The 21,227-nt window shown below is 41.7% G+C and overlaps 1 protein-coding gene across 1 annotated transcript in view; it reads right to left on the bottom strand.

Annotated features, from left to right (window-relative positions):
- Window positions 1-494: 494 nt before the first annotated feature.
- The window catches only part of CROCC2 (ciliary rootlet coiled-coil, rootletin family member 2), a 117,277-nt gene continuing 96,544 nt past the window's right edge, over window positions 495-21,227 (bottom strand). Inside the window, exons 31-37 of the mRNA XM_018567897.1 lie at window positions 13,756-13,919; window positions 12,226-12,666; window positions 8,172-8,321; window positions 6,202-6,381; window positions 3,842-3,973; window positions 3,260-3,439; window positions 495-713 (exon numbers count right to left, since the gene is read on the bottom strand). Coding sequence (XP_018423399.1) covers window positions 642-713; window positions 3,260-3,439; window positions 3,842-3,973; window positions 6,202-6,381; window positions 8,172-8,321; window positions 12,226-12,666; window positions 13,756-13,919 — 1,319 coding nt within the window. The 3' untranslated portion in view covers window positions 495-641. The remainder of the gene's footprint in view (window positions 714-3,259; window positions 3,440-3,841; window positions 3,974-6,201; window positions 6,382-8,171; window positions 8,322-12,225; window positions 12,667-13,755; window positions 13,920-21,227) is intronic.

Below are 21,227 nucleotides of genomic sequence, written 5' to 3'. Positions count from 1 at the left end.
AGGTCCACGGAAACTCCAGCAATTTGAAAGGGAACATCAAATAAAGAAGTTAACACTTTATCTCTGGTTATAAATTATACTTTCTTTCATGTGATGCCTAACCCACCACACAAGGAAACACCCTCCCCATCTATTTATGACTCTAGTCACAGTACAAAAAGTTTTATAATAGAAAAGAATAATTCACATTTATGTTGTTGTAGCTGATACAAACACAAGAGTCTCAGTGACACATTGCGAGGTTAAAAGAAAGCTGTACTAAGAAAAATATGAAGGATACCATTGGCGACCTCCTTCTGTAAATGATGGCTGCCTGGCTATACTAAGATAGAACAAGCATGCAGCAAGCAAACTCACAACAAAGTCAAAGTTTCTGATATGCTTTTTGAGTCGTGGACAAACGCATATCAGTATGACAGTCCGGAAACTAACATTTTCAGAAGGAAAGGTCAGCAATGGCAGCTCCATATTTGTCTTAGTACAGATTTCCTCTAATGAGTAACTTGTTTATATTTATATAAACAATAAACTTAGGTTCCTTGACTTCCCTCTTTACATAAGATTGTCATGAACTCATTTAGATACAGGTAGTTTCAGTATGCAGCTCCAGAACAGGACGGGTTATGGTCTTCTCTGCCAGGCTAATGAGCGGAACGTAAGGCTTCTTGTCTACGTTTCAACTCCTGCTCCATCTGCTCCTGTAGAGTGCTCACCTACCAAATGAAAAGGAAACAACTTAAGTATGTATAGATTCACACTGCAATATTAATGTTTATAAGGTCAGAATTAGGGATGCACCGATACCGATACTAGGATCAGTGCCGATACAGAGTATTTGGACGAGCACTCGTACTTGCCAAAATGCTCCAATGCCTTCCCCGATACCGGAACTTCCAGTCAGAGAAAAATGTGCCATAGGGGAACATAGAGCCGGCTTTCTGGGCAATCAGGAAGCCGGGTGGCGAGTAATGGCCCACCTTCTGACTTCGTGATTGGCCGAACAGCCAGCTTGATGCTGATTGGCTGGGAAGCCGGCTTTCCAGCCAATCAGTATTGAGCTGGCTTCCCAGCCAATCAGGAAGCCGGGAGGCGGGTCATTACTTGCCATGATTATGGCCAATATAAGAGAACACATATCACTGCTAAGAGTGGACACATCAATAAATGCTTTAGAAAAGCAAGATAACATGAAGAATCATAAACTACACAACATTCAGATGTAAAACAGTGACATTACAACAGGGAAATCAGAATTAAATGACATAAGAGAGCACACTGGTGTAGCCCTGTAAAAAAGACAACTTTGATAAATCAAAACTGTGCTTCAGAAAACTCTCCTCAAGTCCCAACAACAGTTTATGGGGTCTAAACAATTCTCACAGCTATTTGCCCTGTGAATCTCTTTGAATGTTCATTTTGTGTGAACAGAGGCAAAAGGAATGTAATGTAATACTGAATTATGACCACTAGATGGGGCGGTGGAGACTAGGAAATAAATACTTATTTCCTATGCTGCACAGCTCCATCTAGTGGTTATAATGCAGTATTACATGATATTCGATGCCTATATCTTATATTATAATGCAGTATTACATGGCATTCGATGCCTATATCTTATATTATAATGCAGTGTTACATGACATTCGATGCCTATATCTTATATTATAATGCAGTGTTACATGACATTCGATGCCTATATCTTATATTATAATGCAGTGTTACATGTTATTCGATGCCTATATCTTATATTATAATGCAGTATTACATGGCATTCGATGCCTATATCTTATATTATAATGCAGTGTTACATGACATTTGATGCCTATATCTTATATTATAATGCAGTATTACGTGACATCCGATGCCTATATCTTATATTATAATGCAGTATTATATGATATTCGATGCCTATATCTTATATTATAATGCAGTGTTACATGACATTCGATGCCTATATCTTATATTATCATGCAGTATTACATGTCATTCGACCTGAAAAGAAAATATAATAAGAACGCTCATTTTTGCCTCTCTGCACAGAACGAATGTTCACAGAGATTTGCAGGGTGAATGGCTCTGAGAACTGTTTATAAATACACCCTTATATTTTGCATGCAATGAAATCTAGGTGGAAATGGTCACAAACCATGAACTATCGCTTGAGAATGGGTTTGAGAGATACTGAAAGAACAGAATTAGGATTGCAAACATAACATTACTGCTGATACAACATTTCCTCAACTAAATAGAATCTTTTTAGCTACATCTTAACTGTTGCCCATCACATTATCTTAAGCACTCATTCACATTTGCACTCCTGCATTTAGCTTTTTTAACTTCCCAGACGTTTTCTGGGAAGGATAAACAACTTTTATGCTTCCCAAGTTACTTGTTCCTGCATTTAGAAGTTCCTGCTTTAAAGCAAGTTCAGCTGTGTTTACCTGTGTTTGGATTAATACAGTCACGCTTAGCTTTTCTAATCAGAGTCTGAGTCTCAGACAGCAGTAAAGAACTGACAGGGGTTCAAATTCTTCCCCACTATATTCAAAGCTAAATAAAAAGTTTTGGTTGAATTTAACTTGTATCAATCTAATGGATTCCTTGGTTTAGGATAGACTTGCTATGATATGTTTCTGAAAGATTAGGTAATCTGGTTCCTTTCCTATATTATACAAGAAGACAGGAAGGAAAAAAGTAAAGCTGCAGGATGTAAATATTGATGCAGATCTGGGCAGTATGTGCCAATAAACTTGCCATAAGTTTACATCTGGGGTTTGTAAGTTTGTGAACATTTTTGATGAAGGCAACAGGAGGGTGGGATAGGTCAGTTTTTTTCTTTCTGAAATACATTCATCCTTTAAAGTAATTGCATGCGTCTGTTATGGTATTTTAAATCATATACTTTGTTTAATCACAAAGATATATATTATTGTTTGTCCTCTAACCTCAAACACATTTTGATTAAATGGTCCACCTTATCTTCTTACCCTGATGGCCTTTTTCTTTCCTTTAATAAACTGTAATATACCCTCACACACTTATATGGGAACATACATGTGTTTCAACATGCAGAGTACGATTATCTTTTTTGTTAACAACAGAGACTATGCAGGATTGGCTGAAATTCTCCACCCTAGAAGATCCATTGCAGCACAAAACACATCTGCTTGTCATCTACGACTGTCAGAATGTATTGGACAGCAAGGTTTTCATCTACACAGTTATATGCCTCCGGTAGAAAACAGCCCTGCTGGTTTACCTGTTCCTCCAGGCCTCTGATCCTCTGCCTGTGTGCTCTCTCTCTGTTCTCCAGTGTGATCTCTCCTTGTTGTTGAGTAATGCGAAGCCTCTCGCTCTCTGTGTCCAGCTCCTGCCGATGTCTCATACTCACTTCCATCAGTCTCTGAGAGTGAGCTCGTTCCAGATCTGTTATCTGAGCCTGTTCATAGACAATGGAAATAATACTATTTTACCTGCAGAGTGTCATGGACACAATAACACTGTTGAAAATAACCACTATTAAGCTTGCTGTACATTAAGGGATCTGTTTGTCTCCTGATATCTCAACAAAGATATTCACTATTCAGGATCTCCCCACTGCTCAGGACACAGTATTGGTATGTGATACGACCAGAAAATGATGAGTTTTTCTACCTCTGATCTCTTGTTCCAATTATTTACATTACATTAACAATGGGCCGGTTGTACAATCGTACTACAATCTCATTGTTTATAGCACATGAATGATCATAGGATATCTCCTCCCATGTGTTATGTCATGCAATATCTTGGTCCGTAGGGCCAACGTTAGTCAGGACCCAACTATGCAGCAGGATGTTACCTCCAGGTACTGATTTTGTCTCTGAGTTTCTGCAAGATCTTTTCTTAGGGAAATAACCAACTGGTTTATTTGCTCCTTTTCTATGTTGAAGCGTTGTACTTCCTCCTCCAAACGCAGCTGCTCACGTTTCACCTGTAGGAGACACAAATCAGAATATCTTGATCCCCCCAAGCAAGTGACAACAACGATAAAAGAACTGGTGTATGATCTTAACAGAAGCCACTCCAGTATCCCAGCTCTGATGTTTCTGTTTAGTCATTCCATGAGAAGCAGTATTTGTCCTTGTTATTATGGATGCCAGAGGCTGAAGCAGCAGATAAAAGAAGAGAACAAGGGATGTAAAGGAAAGAGCAGCTTGATCTCAGAATTTGATGGATATCTAAGTGTACATATGAAAGAAAAGAGAGAATGATCTTTCAACAGGAGTGTGTTTGACTAAAGACACGAATCATCATAACATAGGGGTTGGAAGAAATGCAGGATTGGAAATCAAATTTATAAATTATCGTTTTGTACATCATTTATACAGAAAAAAAAATCTATCTGTATATCTAGAATGTTTCTGTTCTTTGAATGCCTATTTTTCCATTTAGGATATCTGGAAGCATGATAAAATGAACACATTATTTTACATACATGCAGAGAAGAAACATCTGGTGTCCACATAAAAGGCAGATTGGAGTCAGTGTGAAAGGGTTCAAACTTCACCATCCCAAATTATTTCACACCCCCCACTTACCTTTAATGCTCTTCTTATGCTGTAATCACATATTTACAAGCAAAACAGATCCAACGTTGTCTTCTCCTCTTGCTCTGCTGTCCTCCCACAGGTCCTGTCCCATGCTGCCATCTTGCATTTTGGCGTCATGGGGAGTCGGCTTTCTCTTCCTGCTTTTTCATCCAGCCACCCAATGAAGCAGTGCCATATCTTGTGCATGTGCACGGTTCTTTGAATGGAGGATAACAATGTCCCCTGGGATATGTGACGTTGCATATGTTTGCCATTCGTTTTGCTTGTTGTATTTGGCATAGGGTCACACTGGGGGCTTCAGCTGTCGTTGTGAGGTGCGGGATTTCTTGTGTGTCCATGTGCCTTTAAGGAGGTTGGGCTGCCACCTGGCGAATCTGCACCCAATTCATCCTTTGCTATATATGCTCCAAAATGGAGGCTCTCAGATATTAGAGTTAGGACCACACTACAAAGAGGTACCTTGACGATTCAGCGCAGCTTCCACATATTCTGCAGATGACGTGCAACAGAAGACGTGTTTTTTAACCTTAGTAGTTAGACAGTGTATATTGTTATTTTGCAGGCTGGCTGGTGAGTGTGCTAGGAACCTTTTTGCTGTTGTGTTGTTTAAAACCCTTTCATATGCACCTTGCTTTAAAGGGGGGTATGAATCGATAAGTGGTTTGCCATTCGTTTTGCTTGTCACATATACAAGGAGTCATTATTATCCTCCATCCATAGATCAGTAAGTAAATCGACCTGATACCAGATCTCTGTGTGTGCATGTATGAGATCTGAGTTGGGTCTGTTTACATGAATGGTAAGAATTATCCTCCTGCAGCCTTCTGTGACCTTGGTTTTCCAAGAGGCTGCAGGAGAAGAACGATACATCATTCTTGCCGTGTTGAGAATGGCGGTGAGGGGCTGGGCCATGTGAAAAAAAAGATTTACATTTTATTTTAAAGAATGCTCAATGTTTGTTAAAGGGGGAGGGGTAGGGGTTCAGGGTGTAGGTCTCAAACAATATGTTATATTTGAGTGTCTTATAAAGCACACAAGTATCAGAAGCAGTAAAGAAACTCTTTCAGAGAGCTCTCATTATAATCTAATTATTTGAGTACAATAACTTTTTGAATGTGAACCCCTTTATGGGGAATGCATGGAAGTTCTAATGGCAGTACTGATTTACTGATTGGACTGTTTTATTTTTCCTGTGTTTATATATGTGTACATAGAAAATCAATATTGGAAAATCAATAGTCCAAACGAGAGATAACAAGGGAGGGGATGAGTAATTTTGCGGTTTCATTGGTGAGGAAGGGGCGTATTTTGGAGATGTTACGAAGGTGAAGGCGGCAGGATTGGATAGTGATTGGATGTGGGGAAGAAAGGTGAGGTCTGAGTCAAGGATGACACCTAGGACCTTGGCATGGGGGGAAGGCTGGATAGTTGTGTTAACAATCTCAAGGGAAAGGTTGGGGGAAGGTGCACAGGTGGGAGGAAATATCATGAGCTCAGTTTTTGAAAGGTTGATGTTACTGCTTTGTATTGTGGTTAGGTAAGACACAGTTTTACACACTTCCAGTACACCCTTCTATGCTGGAAAATATTGTCCCATTCCCACACTGACCTTTTCCAATGCATTTCTCAGATTGCTGTTGCCTTTCTCCAGAAGGACTGTAGAGTGTTGCATGTCCTGTTTGTCAATCCCCATCTGCGTCTTGTCACCTTGCAGTATCTTCACTCTTTCCTGTAGCTCAAGAATAGTGACTCCCTGCTCCTTGTCCCTCTGCTGCTGCTTCAGGAGAGCCTGCAGGAGACGTAAAGCTTATACACAACATCCTACACAGGGAATATAGCGATAGCGTGCTACACTGCACGTGGCTGTATTTAGTGGACATGCTGCCATAGACACCCTTTGCCGAGGGTTTCACCCCTTTGACACTATTAATATTATACAGGATTTAATATAGTGCTGACAGTTTGCACAGCACTTAACAAAATAAAGGAAGACAGTACTGTTGCAACATAATTCAAGACAAGATGGTTAGGAGGGATCTACTCGTGAGAACTTACAATCTAAATGGGAGCGGCAAGTGATACAAAAGTAGTATCTGTGTCGGGATGAATTGTTTGAGATAGTCAAATTTCAGTTGTTAGGTAGACATGGGATAGGCTTCCCTGAAGAGATGAGTTTTCAGAGATTGCCTAAAGGCAGACAGAGTAGGAGATAGCTGTACAGATTAGGGTTGGGAGTTTTAGAGGATGGAAGAGGCTCTGGAGAAGTCCTGGATGGGGTAATGGCATTACATTATTATTGCAAAGGCTAAAATTACAATGCCAGGAGGTAGAATTATGTCTTTATGTTTACATTTCCCATTTCATTTGATAGGAGAAGTGGTCTTTTAGTACATTGTCTTTAGCTGCACCTTTAGCCCCATGTTTGTGATAGGTTATGTTTGTATAAACTATAGTTCCTCAAACAATTTCCACATTGCAGCCTAGCCAGCAAAGCTGCTTCCCAGTTCTGCACAGCACAGACTCTTATAAACTTCAGAAACAGAAGGCCAATCAACAGGCTGCAGACAGACATTCCAAGTATAAAGCATGTCAGCAATGCATGTGAGCGCAGTACAGCACTGGGAAGAGTTTGAGACAAAGATGTGTTGTGCCTAGCATGACTATGGGTGGTGATTAAAGCCGAACCTGACCCACCAAGTTAATTTTTCCCAAAACAGTTACTTTTAAGGCATGGCAACTGTTGTGTGCTTTTCTCAGCTCTCAACTTTCAAGCCCTCAAATAACTGGTACCATAGCTGATTACATGCGCAGCACTGTGGCAACTGCAATGCAAATAAAGGCTAAGATGGCACCTTCCTTGGCTGTAAAGGGTAGGAGGGTGCAGTTCCATTAAATACACTAAACCATCAGAAGCTTGCTGATAAAAATGAGGAAGTCACATGGTACCTGAGCAGGAGGGAGTCTTGTGATTCCTCTAAACAGCTCTTTTAACCCTTTTCCTTTCATTCTGTTGCTAGGTTTACCTAAAGTTTCCAGACGTGGTAGCAAAGCAAACTTTTAAAAAGGATGCATAGCCACGTTTTTTTTTTTCTCATTTTAAACAGAGTAGGTAAAGGTTAAAATATGAATCAACCGCCTGTCTTTACCACCCCTTTGCCACCTGTGTGAACTTAGCCTTATGAGTCCTGTAAAATGGCATTCGGGATATATTGTAATAACTGCATGTTATGATATAGGTGTGCTGTTGGCCAGAGTATATAGACAGATATACCGTGATAGACTACAATCTCAATACAGATTAGTAAACTAAACATGAGATTGTAGTCCTTCAGGACAGCAAGCTTGGAGCGGTGGCTACTTTCCAACACACACAGGGACCATGGAGAACAAAAGTAGCCACCCTCCAGAAGGAAGGACACTGTCAGCACCAATTCAGAGATAATTTGAGGATCTACAGCCGAGTGATACACAAATAAGATACATTTTTGTTAATAGTTAAGGTTCTTGAATGTATTTTTAAGATTTAACTCCTGAGTTTAGTGTCACTTTGTTCTCCTGCCGTTCATGATCTGATCTCACCTGCTGCAGATCTTCTGCTCTTGCCTGATAATCTCTGCATGTCAGTTGAATGTCCCCCAATTGCTGCTGGTGTTCCTGCACTGTCTGTGAGAGACGCAGGTTCTGTCTCTTACTGTCACTGAGTGCTTGCCTGAGAGAATCTAGGCGTTCCTGGGGAAGAACAAACAAAACATCTAGTTATCAGAAGCTGAAAAAATCTTTGTGGCATCCAATGTATTATATTATTTTCTATAGGTCCACATTTAAAGAACAGTCACATAGGCCTAAGCCTGCAGTGGCAAATTTTTTAGAGTGGAAGCAGAACGATCCATCGTTCTTGATTGTCAGTGAGTTATTATGAGATTGATTTTTATATGATTTTCACAAAGTGTTCTATATTTTCTTTTGTATTAAATATAAATATTTGTAGATTAGAAACCCAAAGAATCGCATTATGAGAGGAGTGGCAAACCATTGTGTAGCGCTGCAAAGAAAGCAGAGCCTAAGTACGGCTGCACACATACACACATCATTACAAATTTTATATAGAGACTTTTATTTTATATAAAAAAATGTTTTTTATCAGTTAACACTCCAGAGAGACAGCGAGAGTTGAGGGATTTTAACAAGCGGCTCCTAGGCTGGTGTCGGAAGGAGGGCTTTGGGTTCCTCTTAATAATGGGGAGTTCAGGAAGGCTAACTTCGATAAGCTGCGCCAGCTCATGGGTGAAATCGAATGGGGAAATGTATTTCAGAAACTGAGCACTAACCAGAAGTGGGAATGTGTAAAGAACACACTACATGAGGCTATTACCAAGTGTATACCTTTGGGGCACAAAATAAAAAGATCAAAAACTAAGCCGGTATGGATAAATAGTAGGTATGCACCAATATATCAGCCGCCGAAACATATCGGACGAAAATTGCACTTTTGGCATAATGCCGAAAGAGCCATGTTTCGGCTGATACATCGGCGCATGCCTGGTTTCTTTCTGGGCCGGTCACAATCAGGCAGCGGCGGTGACCTCTAAACAGGCAGATTAGACGGCCGCTTGCGGGGGGCTCCCGGGGTCCTAGCGAAGAGGAAGCAGCCGTCTAACCTACCTGTTTATTGGCTTCGACATTAGACAGCTCGGCTGCCTTAATGTTGTGGTGCCTGAACCTTGGCTCGCGTGCCAGCAGAAAGGGCCTCGCGTGCCCTCCCTGGCACATGTGCCATAGGTTCGCCACCACTGACCTAGTAGAATTTGTTCGGGAAAAATGGCATAGTAAATGACAACCTGTATGGATTTCGGAAATACTTTTCTTGTCAGACTAACCTGCTAACTTTTTACGAAGAGGTAAGTAGAGAGCTGGACGGAGGGAGGCCGGTGGATGTGATATACTTGGACTTTGCTAAAGCATTTGACACAGTACCTCATAAACGTTTACTATACAAGCTGAGGTCTATGGGTATAGACGAATTAATGTGTACATGGATAGAGAACTGGCTAAAGGAACGGGTACAAAGAGAATCAATAAATGGCTTGGGTCATGAGCGGCGTTCCGCAGGGGTCTGTGCTGGGCCCCATGCTGTTTAATCTATTAATTGACGATATTGGGGAGGGGGTAAACAGCCATGTTTCAGTGTTAGCGGATGATAACAAAATCGGGAGGGGAATAGTCACTGAATGTGACGCTATAAAATTACAGGGGGATCTGGATAAAATAGAGGACTGGGCAACCACATGGCAGATTAGGTTTAATGTAGATAAATGTAAAGTTGTGCACTTTGGGGTTAAAAACAAGAAAACGGATTACACACTAATAGGAGCTCCCCTCTGAAAATCTGAAAGGGAAACAGATTTGGGGGTCATTGTAGACCACAGGCTGAAAAATAGCTTGCAGTGTCAGGCGGCGGTAAACAAAGCAAGCAGAGTCCTTTCCTGTATTAAGAGGGGAATGTTTTGCAGGGACAAGTCCGTAATTGTGCCACTTTATAGATCACTGGTTCGGCCACATCTGGAGTATGCGGTCCAGTTTTGGGCACCAGTGAACAGGGGGGATGTCCTCGAACTGGAGAGGGTCCAGAGGAGGGCAACCAAAATCATAAAGGGGATGGAGGACCTGAGTTATGAGAACAGGCTTCTAAAATTAAACATGTTCTCCTTGGAAGTAAGGAGATTAAGGGGGGACATGATTTTCATTTATAAAATGTTTACCGGGGATAGTAACATTAGCAGCAAACTTTTTACAATTAACTCGATGACAAGGACGAGAGGCCACCACTTAAAATTGGTGGAGAAAAAATTTCAGCACAAGGGGCGAAGGGGGTTCTTCTTAGTTAGATCAGTCAAGATATGGAACTCGCTGCCATATGCTGTGATTTCGGCTGAGAGTGTGGAATCATTCAAGAGGCGATTGGACGTTTTCCTCAGGGACCGTAATATACAGGGGTACAAGTACTCTTAAAATTGATCATACTACACACCAATAGGACCATACACACATACACAAATAGGTTGGACTTGATGGACATATGTCTTTATTCAACCTCAAATACTATGTAACTATGTAACATAATTATGAGATAATTTTTATCAAGCTTATTCCCCTTCATCTCAAGTGTATGTAAAATAAAAAAATCAGCTTTTGCTGCAATATCCACCTTCCAACCAAAGATTTCCACCACAGTACCTTTTTACTGACACTTAGGGGGTTATTCACAAAGCTGCCAAAGGATCCAGCTGTAGCTTCGGCTGATCCTTCAGCTCTCTTCGGCCGCCGGAGCCCTTCGGTTCAGTCAAACCGAGCAGCTGCTGTAGGGCTGCGTACAGCAGCCGAAGGCAGGCCAAGCGGCTCAGTCGAGCCGAAGGCATTTGCTTTGGCTTGAATGAGCCGAAGTGTCAGCCAAAGCAGGGCGAACGCCCTACCGAAGGCCGGCCTTTCTCCCCATGCCGAACTTCACTTCAGCTGGGTTATTCACTTGGCTGCCTACGGTAGCTTTGTGAATAACCCCCCTAATGTTGTCAGGCATTGTAAAGACAATACTTTTCCTTCATAAAAGAATTCCAACTTTTATCACATGGCTTTAAAATCATAGCAACCAATAAGAATGAACTTTTACTACAGTCACAATCACAATGGATTCTTACTACTTGCTGTTGTTAAAGAACTTAGATCCTTCACCACTGGAATAGCAGCCTGTATTACCCTTTCATGTGCAAGTTTGTTTGACAATTAGTTGCATTAGAAACATTATTGTATTGGTGATAGACAGAGCGATCAGGAGGGTAAGGGGTTAATGAGCAGGTCACATACAGTGGCAAGATGGAGATGAAGGGGTTAATGTGCACATGTGCAGGATATGGGAGGTGAAGGGCTAATACACAGATGTCCATAACCCATTGCACTCCTAACCGGAATCCAAACCCAATAATTAAGTAGGGGTAACAGTGGAAGCGGATGGCGCCGCCTGTTAATTCCCCCCAAAAAAGAGGAAAAACCCACTGTCACTCTAAAATTCCTTGTGTCAAGTCTTCTTTATTGACCTGATCAAGGTAGTCATAAACTGTGAGACTACCTTGATCATGTCAATAAAGAAGACTTGACACAAGGAATTTTAAAGTGACAGCGGTTTCTACTTTTTTTATGGGCTAATATATAGATCACAATACAGAGGCAGGCTGGAGATAAGATGTGCAGGAGAGGAGTTAAAGGGTTAAAAAAAAAGCTTCACAGTTATTGGAAATTCATAGATCAGCAGCTGCTGCTGATCCACTCATTCCTACCCATTCATAAACTATGATTCCTCTCCATCCTCTGCTGTAAGAGCAAGCCTTGCAAACACGAGTATGTGGTCACTGTGATGACCAGTCACAGTGATCACAAGATATCAAGCCACTCGGATCTGCTTGGTACATAGAGACAGAGTGTCTAATGATGCTCAGAATGGCTGTACACTGGTCTTTTCTCCAAAGATGTTTTAAATGGTGGGGGTAGAAAAATAGGATTTAAACCTTTGGGAGTAGAAAGCGGTTAAACTATACTCCTGAATAAGGCCATATATACTAAAAGAACATAGTGGAGATGTTACCTGCAGGACCCGTCTATCTTGCTCAGCTGCCGTCAGAGCTCCTTGTAATCTGCTGACATTTTCCTGCAGGTTCCCCGTTCCAGCTGCTGCTTCTCCGAGAGCCTGAGTCAGCCCCTGTGATTTGTCCTGCAGCTGCCTCTCACCGTCCTGAGCCCTGGACAAGGCCAGGCTCAGCTTCTGCACCTCTCTCTGCAGGCCAGCCTCTCTGTCTTCACTCTGCTTCAAGTGTTCCTGTAAGTCTTGTGCTTGGTCCTGCAAAGCCAGAACTTCTGCTTCTCTTTCCGCCAGGCAGAGCCGCGTCCTCTCCAGTTCCCCCTCTAGAGATCGCCTCCTAAGCTCCAGGTCTGTACTGCGGTTCTCCGAAGCTTCCAGGATTTCTCTCAGGCTCTTACATTCCAGCTCCTGCCGGCTTTCACAACTACGAGCCCGGCACAGTCTCTCCTACAATAGTGTGGATATCACAGGTATTTAATGGGGAACTCTAACCACATGCATCATGATAAATATGAATAGCACATTAAAAGATTTAAAAAAAAGAAAAATCCAGAAACATTTTTTTACTGTTACTTAATGCCCTCAATCTGATGGCCAGCAACCCACTGAATCCTAGCCTAGGCCAGCCTGAACCTGTCCCAACCTGCAGTGAAGCAGCACAATGATAAGCTTATTTCTCTTGCACTCTGCTTTCTCTTCCTACCATGCTACTTGTCAGCACATGAACTCATAAGCTCCTTGTACTGCTTCTCTGTCTCACCCTCCAGCTCTGCTGTACAGGGAATTCAAAACGTTGATACCAGGTAAAATTCAGGTACTTACACTGCTTGCATTTAAAAAAGACATTTAATTGTGTATTATCAATTACAGAGATGCATTAATTTGTGTCTTTTTTGGTATAAAAAAATAATCACATTGAATGTGGTTATTCTGAACCTCCATTACTAGTTTGGGAGGGATTTGGTAGAAAAGAACATGCTGATCAGGATGTGCTCAGGTTTGGACTGAACCCAATCCGAACCTGAGCTCCTCTGAACCTGGAAGGAGTCTCCTTCCACTGCTGCCTAATCAGCTATGGCCAGGAAAGGGGTGGGATGCAGTGACGTCACTGACCTTATATGACTACATAGCTATATTACGCAAATTACACTTACCTAAAATGGCCATATGTCAATGATGTCAGCACAAGCATCCCGCCCCTTTGTTTATGGTCAGCTGTGGGATAGGGAATTCCTGGCTGCAGCTGATTGGGCAGGAGGCCCATGTAGCTTTGTGTTTGGAGGAGCTCAGGTTCAGACAAGGTCCATTCTGAACCTGAGCTCATGTCTAATGCTTAATGTGGTCAGGCTTGAGTGGTAACTAATGGAACTAAGACTAATATCTTTACCGGCTATCTGAAGTAGGAATATTAGTTCAAAGCCCCTTGTCAGGAGAACATAGAGAAATGATATTTGTAATCACTAGGAGAGGAATGTACAAAAAAATTTAATAAAATGGAAGTGAATCAATCCTCATGTTCTAGTTTAAGCTGCATACCTCCAAATTCTTCTTCTCATCTTCACACATGCGCAGGCCGTGCTCCAGCTTTGACGCACGTTCAGTTGCAGTTTGACACTCCCTCTCTACCAGGCGCAAGTTGTCCTGCAGCAAACGCATCTCCGTATGCGCTGTACCCAGTTGCTCCTCTGTCTTTTTTTGGCCTACAAAAATGTGATAAAAAATGTTATCAAGTTATTACCTGGCAGCTTGTTCAGCTGGTATATACAGTATGTACTTCTCTGCATCTCTGTTATACACAATGGAACCTTTTGCACATGCCATATTTTCATCATTGTGTGTTATTTCCTGTGTTATAGATGAAATTTGGTTTTCAATTTATAAAAGCTTTTATTGCACAGATTGGATGAGTTCAGCTTATGCATGTTATCTTGTCTTTTTTGTGTGTTTTTTTTTTTTGTAGTACTATGGGGGGGGGGCGAAAAAAATTTCTGCCCCGGGCGCCCAGAACTCTGGTTACGCCACTGTATACAGATATAAATGCTGTGGTATATTCCGACACCCATCAGAACTGAAGAAGTGGCTTGGATAAACTGGGAAACATCCTGAACATTACAGAACAAGTCTATTTGAATGTAACTAACTACTACAAGCTATACCATGACCTGAATACATGAGAAACTTCACAAACATACAGATATTTTTTCCTGCATTTTACATACATTTTCATAGATTAGGGAAGGGTCACATAGGGGAGATTTCACTTCACAAAAATGAACAATACTAAGTAAATATACTGTATGTCAACAAATAGGTGGCAATAAAATTAGTACAAATTCCTTCACTTCCTCTCTAAGAGAGAACAGGAAGTGAGAAGAAATCTCTCCAAAGTAAAGGAAATCCTCCCTTAGACAGTGGTAACTGGAACAAGTGTCCCCATTGAACAATTCCCCCCTATTTCTGTTCCAGTGACAACTCAAAACTAATTAGATTTTTCCTCACTTTCTGAACCAGTGAGAATGGTTACCAGTAGAAACAGAGAGAGAGAAAAAAGGACCAACAAGGCAGATATCTGACCCTTTATGGCAGGGGTGCCCATTAGGTAGATCGCGATCTACCAGTAGATCGCAAAGTGAAAACTGGTAGATCCCGATCGGCTCACTGACCTGTGTCCTGTCCTCTCGCGGTACTCGTGCGACTGAATGTGGCAGACGCCGCAGGAGGGAAGGAGAGAGGAAAGAAGACTTGGGAAGCTGCTGCAGTGGAGTTAAGAAAAGACAGACAGGAGAGATACAGCAGATAAAGTGAGAAAAGAGACAGCAGATAGAAACAGGGGAGAAATAGAGGCGAGAGCGCGAGGAGAGAGAGGGAAGAGACGGCCGGTTGACTTCAATGCACTGCCACGCCCCCTCCCGCCCCTGAATGCAGGTGTTTTTTCATTGGTAGATCTCATTGAGCTCATCATTTGAAAAGTAGATCTCCAGACGAAAAATTGTGGGCGCCCCTGCTTTATGGTACTTAAGAGTTAAACGCTGATCTACCATAAGTAGGGAAGACAAAATTCACAATATAGAAAAAGCACATGGGGAAAACACAGAGGATTCATAACAAATCAGGATTGAACTTATCTGGCATGAATCTCTTAGTTTTGTCGGCTAGCGAGAAAGACTCCCAGGATCTAATAATATCCGGTATGAATCAACTGGCAGCTCTGGGTAGTAGAATCTTTAATAAAGACACAAAATAAACTAAAATAATAAAGCAGAAGAGAAGGAGACATCCATCCTCCTGAGTACACTAAGTGAAACTGGCAGGTGTGAGGTGTAAGGGGTTATGTCCTTAAATTGGCAGGCTGTAATTTTTTTTGCCTAGTGCTCATTTCTCTTGGAGGCAGCAGCATAACCTGACATCTCAGAATTCTTCAGAGCTGTGTCTCTCAATAGACGATAGAGAAATACCAGCAGTGATATTTTACACTCAGAGCTAATGTATTAAATATTTCATGCTTATCAAACATAGATAATTCAGATTAATCTGTTATCATGGGAGCAATTTGTTTTCTCCACTCAGCAGACTTCCAGCCCAGTAATCCTGCTGAAGGACTGTGTGAACATGCCAAACCTAAAGTGGCTGATAACATAATTCATTAGGCTGAGTTCAGCTTGTGAACACTAAATCAGCAGTTAAACAAGAGCAGCAGGATAAAAGTGCACTGCTCACTCAGAATATCTGGCTGGAACGTGGGCTGTATTCTCACATGAACATCTAGTACAGAAAAAGAAAATGATTATTGAATTGCTAAAGCTGAACATACACAGAGCAAATGTCAGCCAGTTCCTGATCAACCAGCCATAATGCGAGCAATGTGTGGTCCTGTTGGCTGATTTTTCAAGTTGAAGGTGGCGGTTCAAACATTTTCATCCAAACAATGTCTGCATCCAATTAGAGGCAGGCACTGTCAGGGTATTGAGCATCGGTCAGCTGAAGATTGTTCCATCTATGCTGTTTAGGATGGATGAATCTGTTGGATTTTTTTATTCCGCCCGGCGCCCGCAGGCTGATTTAAAAATTGTATTCGTGTATGGTCAGCCATAGTTGGATGTAGCACAAGCTTTACACATTTCAGATAAACTGGCCATACACTGCTCAAATTCCAGCCGAGTCCTGCTGATTTGGCTGAAATTCAAGCAGTGTGGACCTGCACACTTCTGCTTGACATAATTCAATTAAATTGATCAATTTATCGATATACTCAGCTGAACAGTGACTGCAGCCAACCAGTTGTTCCTGTTAATAACTGTTCTTGTGTTCTGACAGTGGCATACCTGCTATTGCCAGATTATAATTGCGTGTCAGGGAAAATTACCCCATCTACACTGTTTAGCCTGGAAGGGGTAATCAAGCTTTCGATTCCCCCAACTGTATGGCCAGCTTACCAGGAAGTCTTGCTGCATCTAGCTGGAAACGTTAGGATTAATAGTAAATATCATTGTATTAATATCTTCATAAACTGGTTATAATAAAGGCCTAGTAAACTGGTCTGCTGACATTTATTACTGGGTTTTGTCACTCTGTGTAATGCCATGCATAATAACCTAATAGATAAATGGAGGATGACCTACCATGGTACCCATACTGTTTTGTTTGAATTCTTCAGTGAAGTCACTGTGGCTAGTAAACTTTGGAGGAAATCGGTACATTATTAAGGGCTCATTCACACTGGTACCTTGAGTTAAAGAAACCCTAGCGCCAAACCATTCATTTCAAGAACACACAAGATTATATGTTCATTTAGCATATTTTATGCATGGTATAACCTGTGAAAGCCTACCTTGTGCAGACATCCAAAAGACCTGAGACAACTGCTGGGCACTGCCATCTTGGATGTGATGTCAGCTGGTCCCAGCAGACTTAGGGATATCAGTTCAGTGGGTAGGTAAAGGAGGGGCAGAAGAGCTGGGCCAGCAGCCCGTAATTAGACACTCACAGAAGGGGAGTGGGCTATGACATGCAAATATGGACAAGGAAAGAACTGTGGCTGAGCTAGGGAATTGACTCTTCCTGGAGTGGTCAAAGTTTCTAGCAAGTTTAAAGCTCATACACACATTTAATTCCCTTTTATTGCCACATCGGCTGTCCCAGGAAGACCTGGCTATAGTAACATTACCTTTTTTACATAGCAGGTAAGAATTTGTAGTTGTGATTAGCCACTTATGTGATCCAGGCACCCCTGACGCACAGCTCCCCTGACGCACCCCTGACGTTGGTGACCTCACTTTTCTCTAACCCAGTTAAACAATACAGCTTGGTCAGCAACCATCCCCCAGTCTCTGACTGGACAACAAAGATAAAATATCGATGAAGTCACTATGCTCCCCGCTTTATGTTCATGCTCTGAATGGCTCAGGGCGATGACCCTCTCTCTCCCATATAGAGTGCTAAATTATGAGGACAGATAGAAGTACTTATGATAGTTCTATTTAAAAATATTGCACATTGGGTGATTTTTAATAAATATATAACCAGGTTAAAGTGTATGTAAACCCTAACAAAAAATGTTTCTTATGAACGCATTTTATTATATACTGTATGTTTCGTAGGTACAAAATATACAGTATCTCACCGAAGTGAGTACACCCCTCACATTTTTGTAGAAGCTGAGGGTAAAGGTGATGGACTGGCCAAGCATGTTTCTAGACCTAAGCCCTATTGAGCATCTGTGGGGCATCCTCAAACGGAAAGTGGAGGAGCGCATGTCTCTAACATCCACCAGCTCCGTGATGTCATCATGGAGGAGTGGAAGAGGACTCCAGTGGCAACCTGTGAAGCTCTGGTGAACTCCATGCCCGAGAGGGATAAGGAAGTGCTGGAAAATAAAGGTGGCCACACAAAATATTGACACTTTGGGCCCAATTTGGACATTTTCACTTTTGTTGCCAGCGGTAAAGACATTAATGGCTGTGTGTTGCGTTATTTTGAGGGGACAGCAAATGTACACTGATATACAAGCTGTACACGCAAAGTGTAATTTCTTCACTGTCGTCACATGAAATGATATGATAAAATATTTACAAACATGTGAGGGGTGTACTCACTTCGGTGACATACTATACCTGTTGATCCTGCCATAAATCTTGGCAGCTCAACTTTCTGTGCACTTTGCTGACTGTTATCAGCATTGTTTTCAGCTTTCTCTGTGGACTACAAAATACCCCCAATGTTATCGAGCTGAAAGGGGGGGGGGTGCTCTGTAGCCCTAACATATCTCCTGTCTCAGGATGATAATGTTACTTCTCTGAAGATACAGTACAGTGAGTGAGCATTGTTAATCTGGGATAGTAGGGCCCATTCACACCATGCTGTTGCACAACACACCTAGTGTCAATTACTGTGCATAATTGTACGCTAGCTGTATTGCATTGACAGTCATTTGAATGGCTCCCCAACACACCTCCCAGCCGCTGAGCACTGCGGTGCACAGTATTGCAGTATCGCACACTGCACTGTGTTGTAGCACACAGCAGCAATGTGCGTTGGGGTGCCATTCAAATGAATGGCCTCGCCAAGCACCTAGTGCACTGTAATGCTGGGCACACACCTTACAACCATCGCAAGACTTTTGTCTTGCAATGGTTGTAAGGTAATTAAAAAAACGTACGATCTGCCTATCTTGGACAGGCAGATCGTACTTGCGATGATCGCAAGCCCGCCCCGCTGAGGTGCGGGCTTCGGACGACCGCAATGCCGAACAGGCACACCGGCCCGTCGGGGCTTTTATCTTACGAACATGCTACACACCCGCCGAAAATCGTACGATTCTCGGCGGATTTTCGAACATGTTCGTAAGTGTAAAGTCGTGCGACCTTACAGTAGTAGAGGTCGCACGGCTTCCACACACCTTACGATAATCGTACAATCGCGGGATTTCCCGCAAGGTGTGTGGGCACCTTAAGGCAGGTAAAGATAAAGGAATAGGAACCCTTAATAAAATGTAATGTAGTCACCACATCCAAAGGACTGGTAAGTTGTATTATATTACATTTTTGCTCTTGGGTTGGTAATGCTTTAGGTCTGCTTAATTTTATCTTTAGGTTTTTGTTTCTGGAGTGTACATAATAGTTAGAATATACAGAAAGTTAGACATGACCCAATTACTCTTTTTGTCTGTATGAACACATAACAAAACAGAAAGGGCCAATGACATATAAAAGGAATAACAATAATTTTTTTGGCTTTGTAGGATGACATGTCTAATGTGTTACAGAAAGACGGGTGGAGTGTTGCATGCAGACAGCAAGTTGTTGTTACCTTTGTGTGAGCATGACATGTAAAAACCTTTCATCATGTCTTTCACTTCACACAGTTCATTAGAGAGGTTGGATTTTAAAGAACAAAAAGTGATGTTCCACATTTATGTCATAATCCTAGCCATTATGTTAGAGCCTGTGAAGATTCTCCAGCGGAGAATAGGATCAAGTCTTTCCCTTCACATCGCCTTTTTAAGGTTGCAGGGTCACACCCTTTTAAAACATAGCCTGGGGCTGCAAAGTTCTCATTGCTGAGAGTTGTTCATAACATAAACTGAAGGATAGAAAATATGTCATCAAATACTTTTAAAGGTTAAGACTGATTCAACTTGGCATACCTTTGGCTGTGTAATATTTTTGTGGTTTTCAAAAGAAGAAATTACCCGTAAGATGGTTCTTTGTAATGTCTGCATTTCACTTCCACAAAGCTCTGCTGGTGGACTTTTTTGACAGGTGGTGATTATATTAAGCTGCTGTGGAAGCTCACATTTCCTTTGTAGCTTTTTTAAAGATAATGTTTATTGACTTTTGCATATTAACAAGTCACCAACAAATTGACATTAAATGAACCACCTTAGGCCCCTTTCACATGAGCGGCGTCTATTCGGGTCAGCAGGGGATCCACGCACAGATCCCCTGATGAGCGGAGCACAACGGAATGAACGTCACACTTGTGACATCGATTTCCATTCAGTTTTTTACGCCATCTTGCATTGAAGGAAAAAAACTGGGTCTGTTTACATCCAATCACATAGTTACATAATTATTATTATACAGGATTTATATAGCGCCAACAATTTGCGCATAGTACATAGTGCATAGTATTTGAGGTTGAAAAAAGACACAAGTCCATCAAGTTCAACCTTTGTGTGTGTGTTGTCACCAATATGTCACGTTGAGGTCCGCCAAAAAGGAACTCTTTTGCATTGATTTTTTTTCAGACCTAGACCCAGTCAGAGGTAATCATGCATTGGTTTACATAGACTAACATTGCCCTTACAATCAGATCCACCTTAAAAAATAGGGGAATGCAGGACCAGAGCTATGAGACAAGGCTTCTGACCTTAAACATGTTTACGCTGGAATTAAAGAGATTAAGGGGGGATATGATTTTCATGTACAAGATGTTCAATGGTGACAGCAACATTGGCAACAAACTGTTTGAGATTAACTCCATTACAAAGACTAGAGGCCATCACCTAAAGTTGGTGGAGAAAAAATTCCAGCACAAGGGGCGAAGGGGGTTCTTCACAGTAAGAGCGGTTAAGGTCTGGAACTCACTGCCATCGGCAGTGATTTCAGCTAAGAGTGTAGATTTGTTCAAGAAACGTTTGGACAATTTCTTGAGGGACCGTAATATCCAGGGATACCAGTATCCCTAAGAATGAGATGATGCGTGGACCTCTATGGGTTGGACTTGATGGACGTATGTCTTTATTCAACCCCAAATACTATGTAACTATGTAACTATGTAAAAACAGGCAGGCAAATATGATTGGAACGCTGTGTGAAAGCAGTCTTACAGTTGTTGGTTCTCATCATTGTTGTCATCATTGAAACATTGAAAAAGTATACACTATAGGGTTTGACAGTACATACTCTTTAAATACCAGTTAAATAAATAGGGACATATGCAAAATAAATTAAAGCAACTCTGGAACAGAGTGAGTGAAAACAAGCGATGGGTGCCATATTTGGTAAAAA

This window comes from Nanorana parkeri, unplaced genomic scaffold (genome assembly GCF_000935625.1).
Source record: "Nanorana parkeri isolate BGI_ZX_2015 unplaced genomic scaffold, ASM93562v1 scaffold1114, whole genome shotgun sequence".
NCBI classification, from domain to species: domain Eukaryota; kingdom Metazoa; phylum Chordata; class Amphibia; order Anura; family Dicroglossidae; genus Nanorana; species Nanorana parkeri.
Note: the sequence above shows the minus strand (reverse complement) of the source record. Positions and strands in the feature narration are given on the sequence as shown.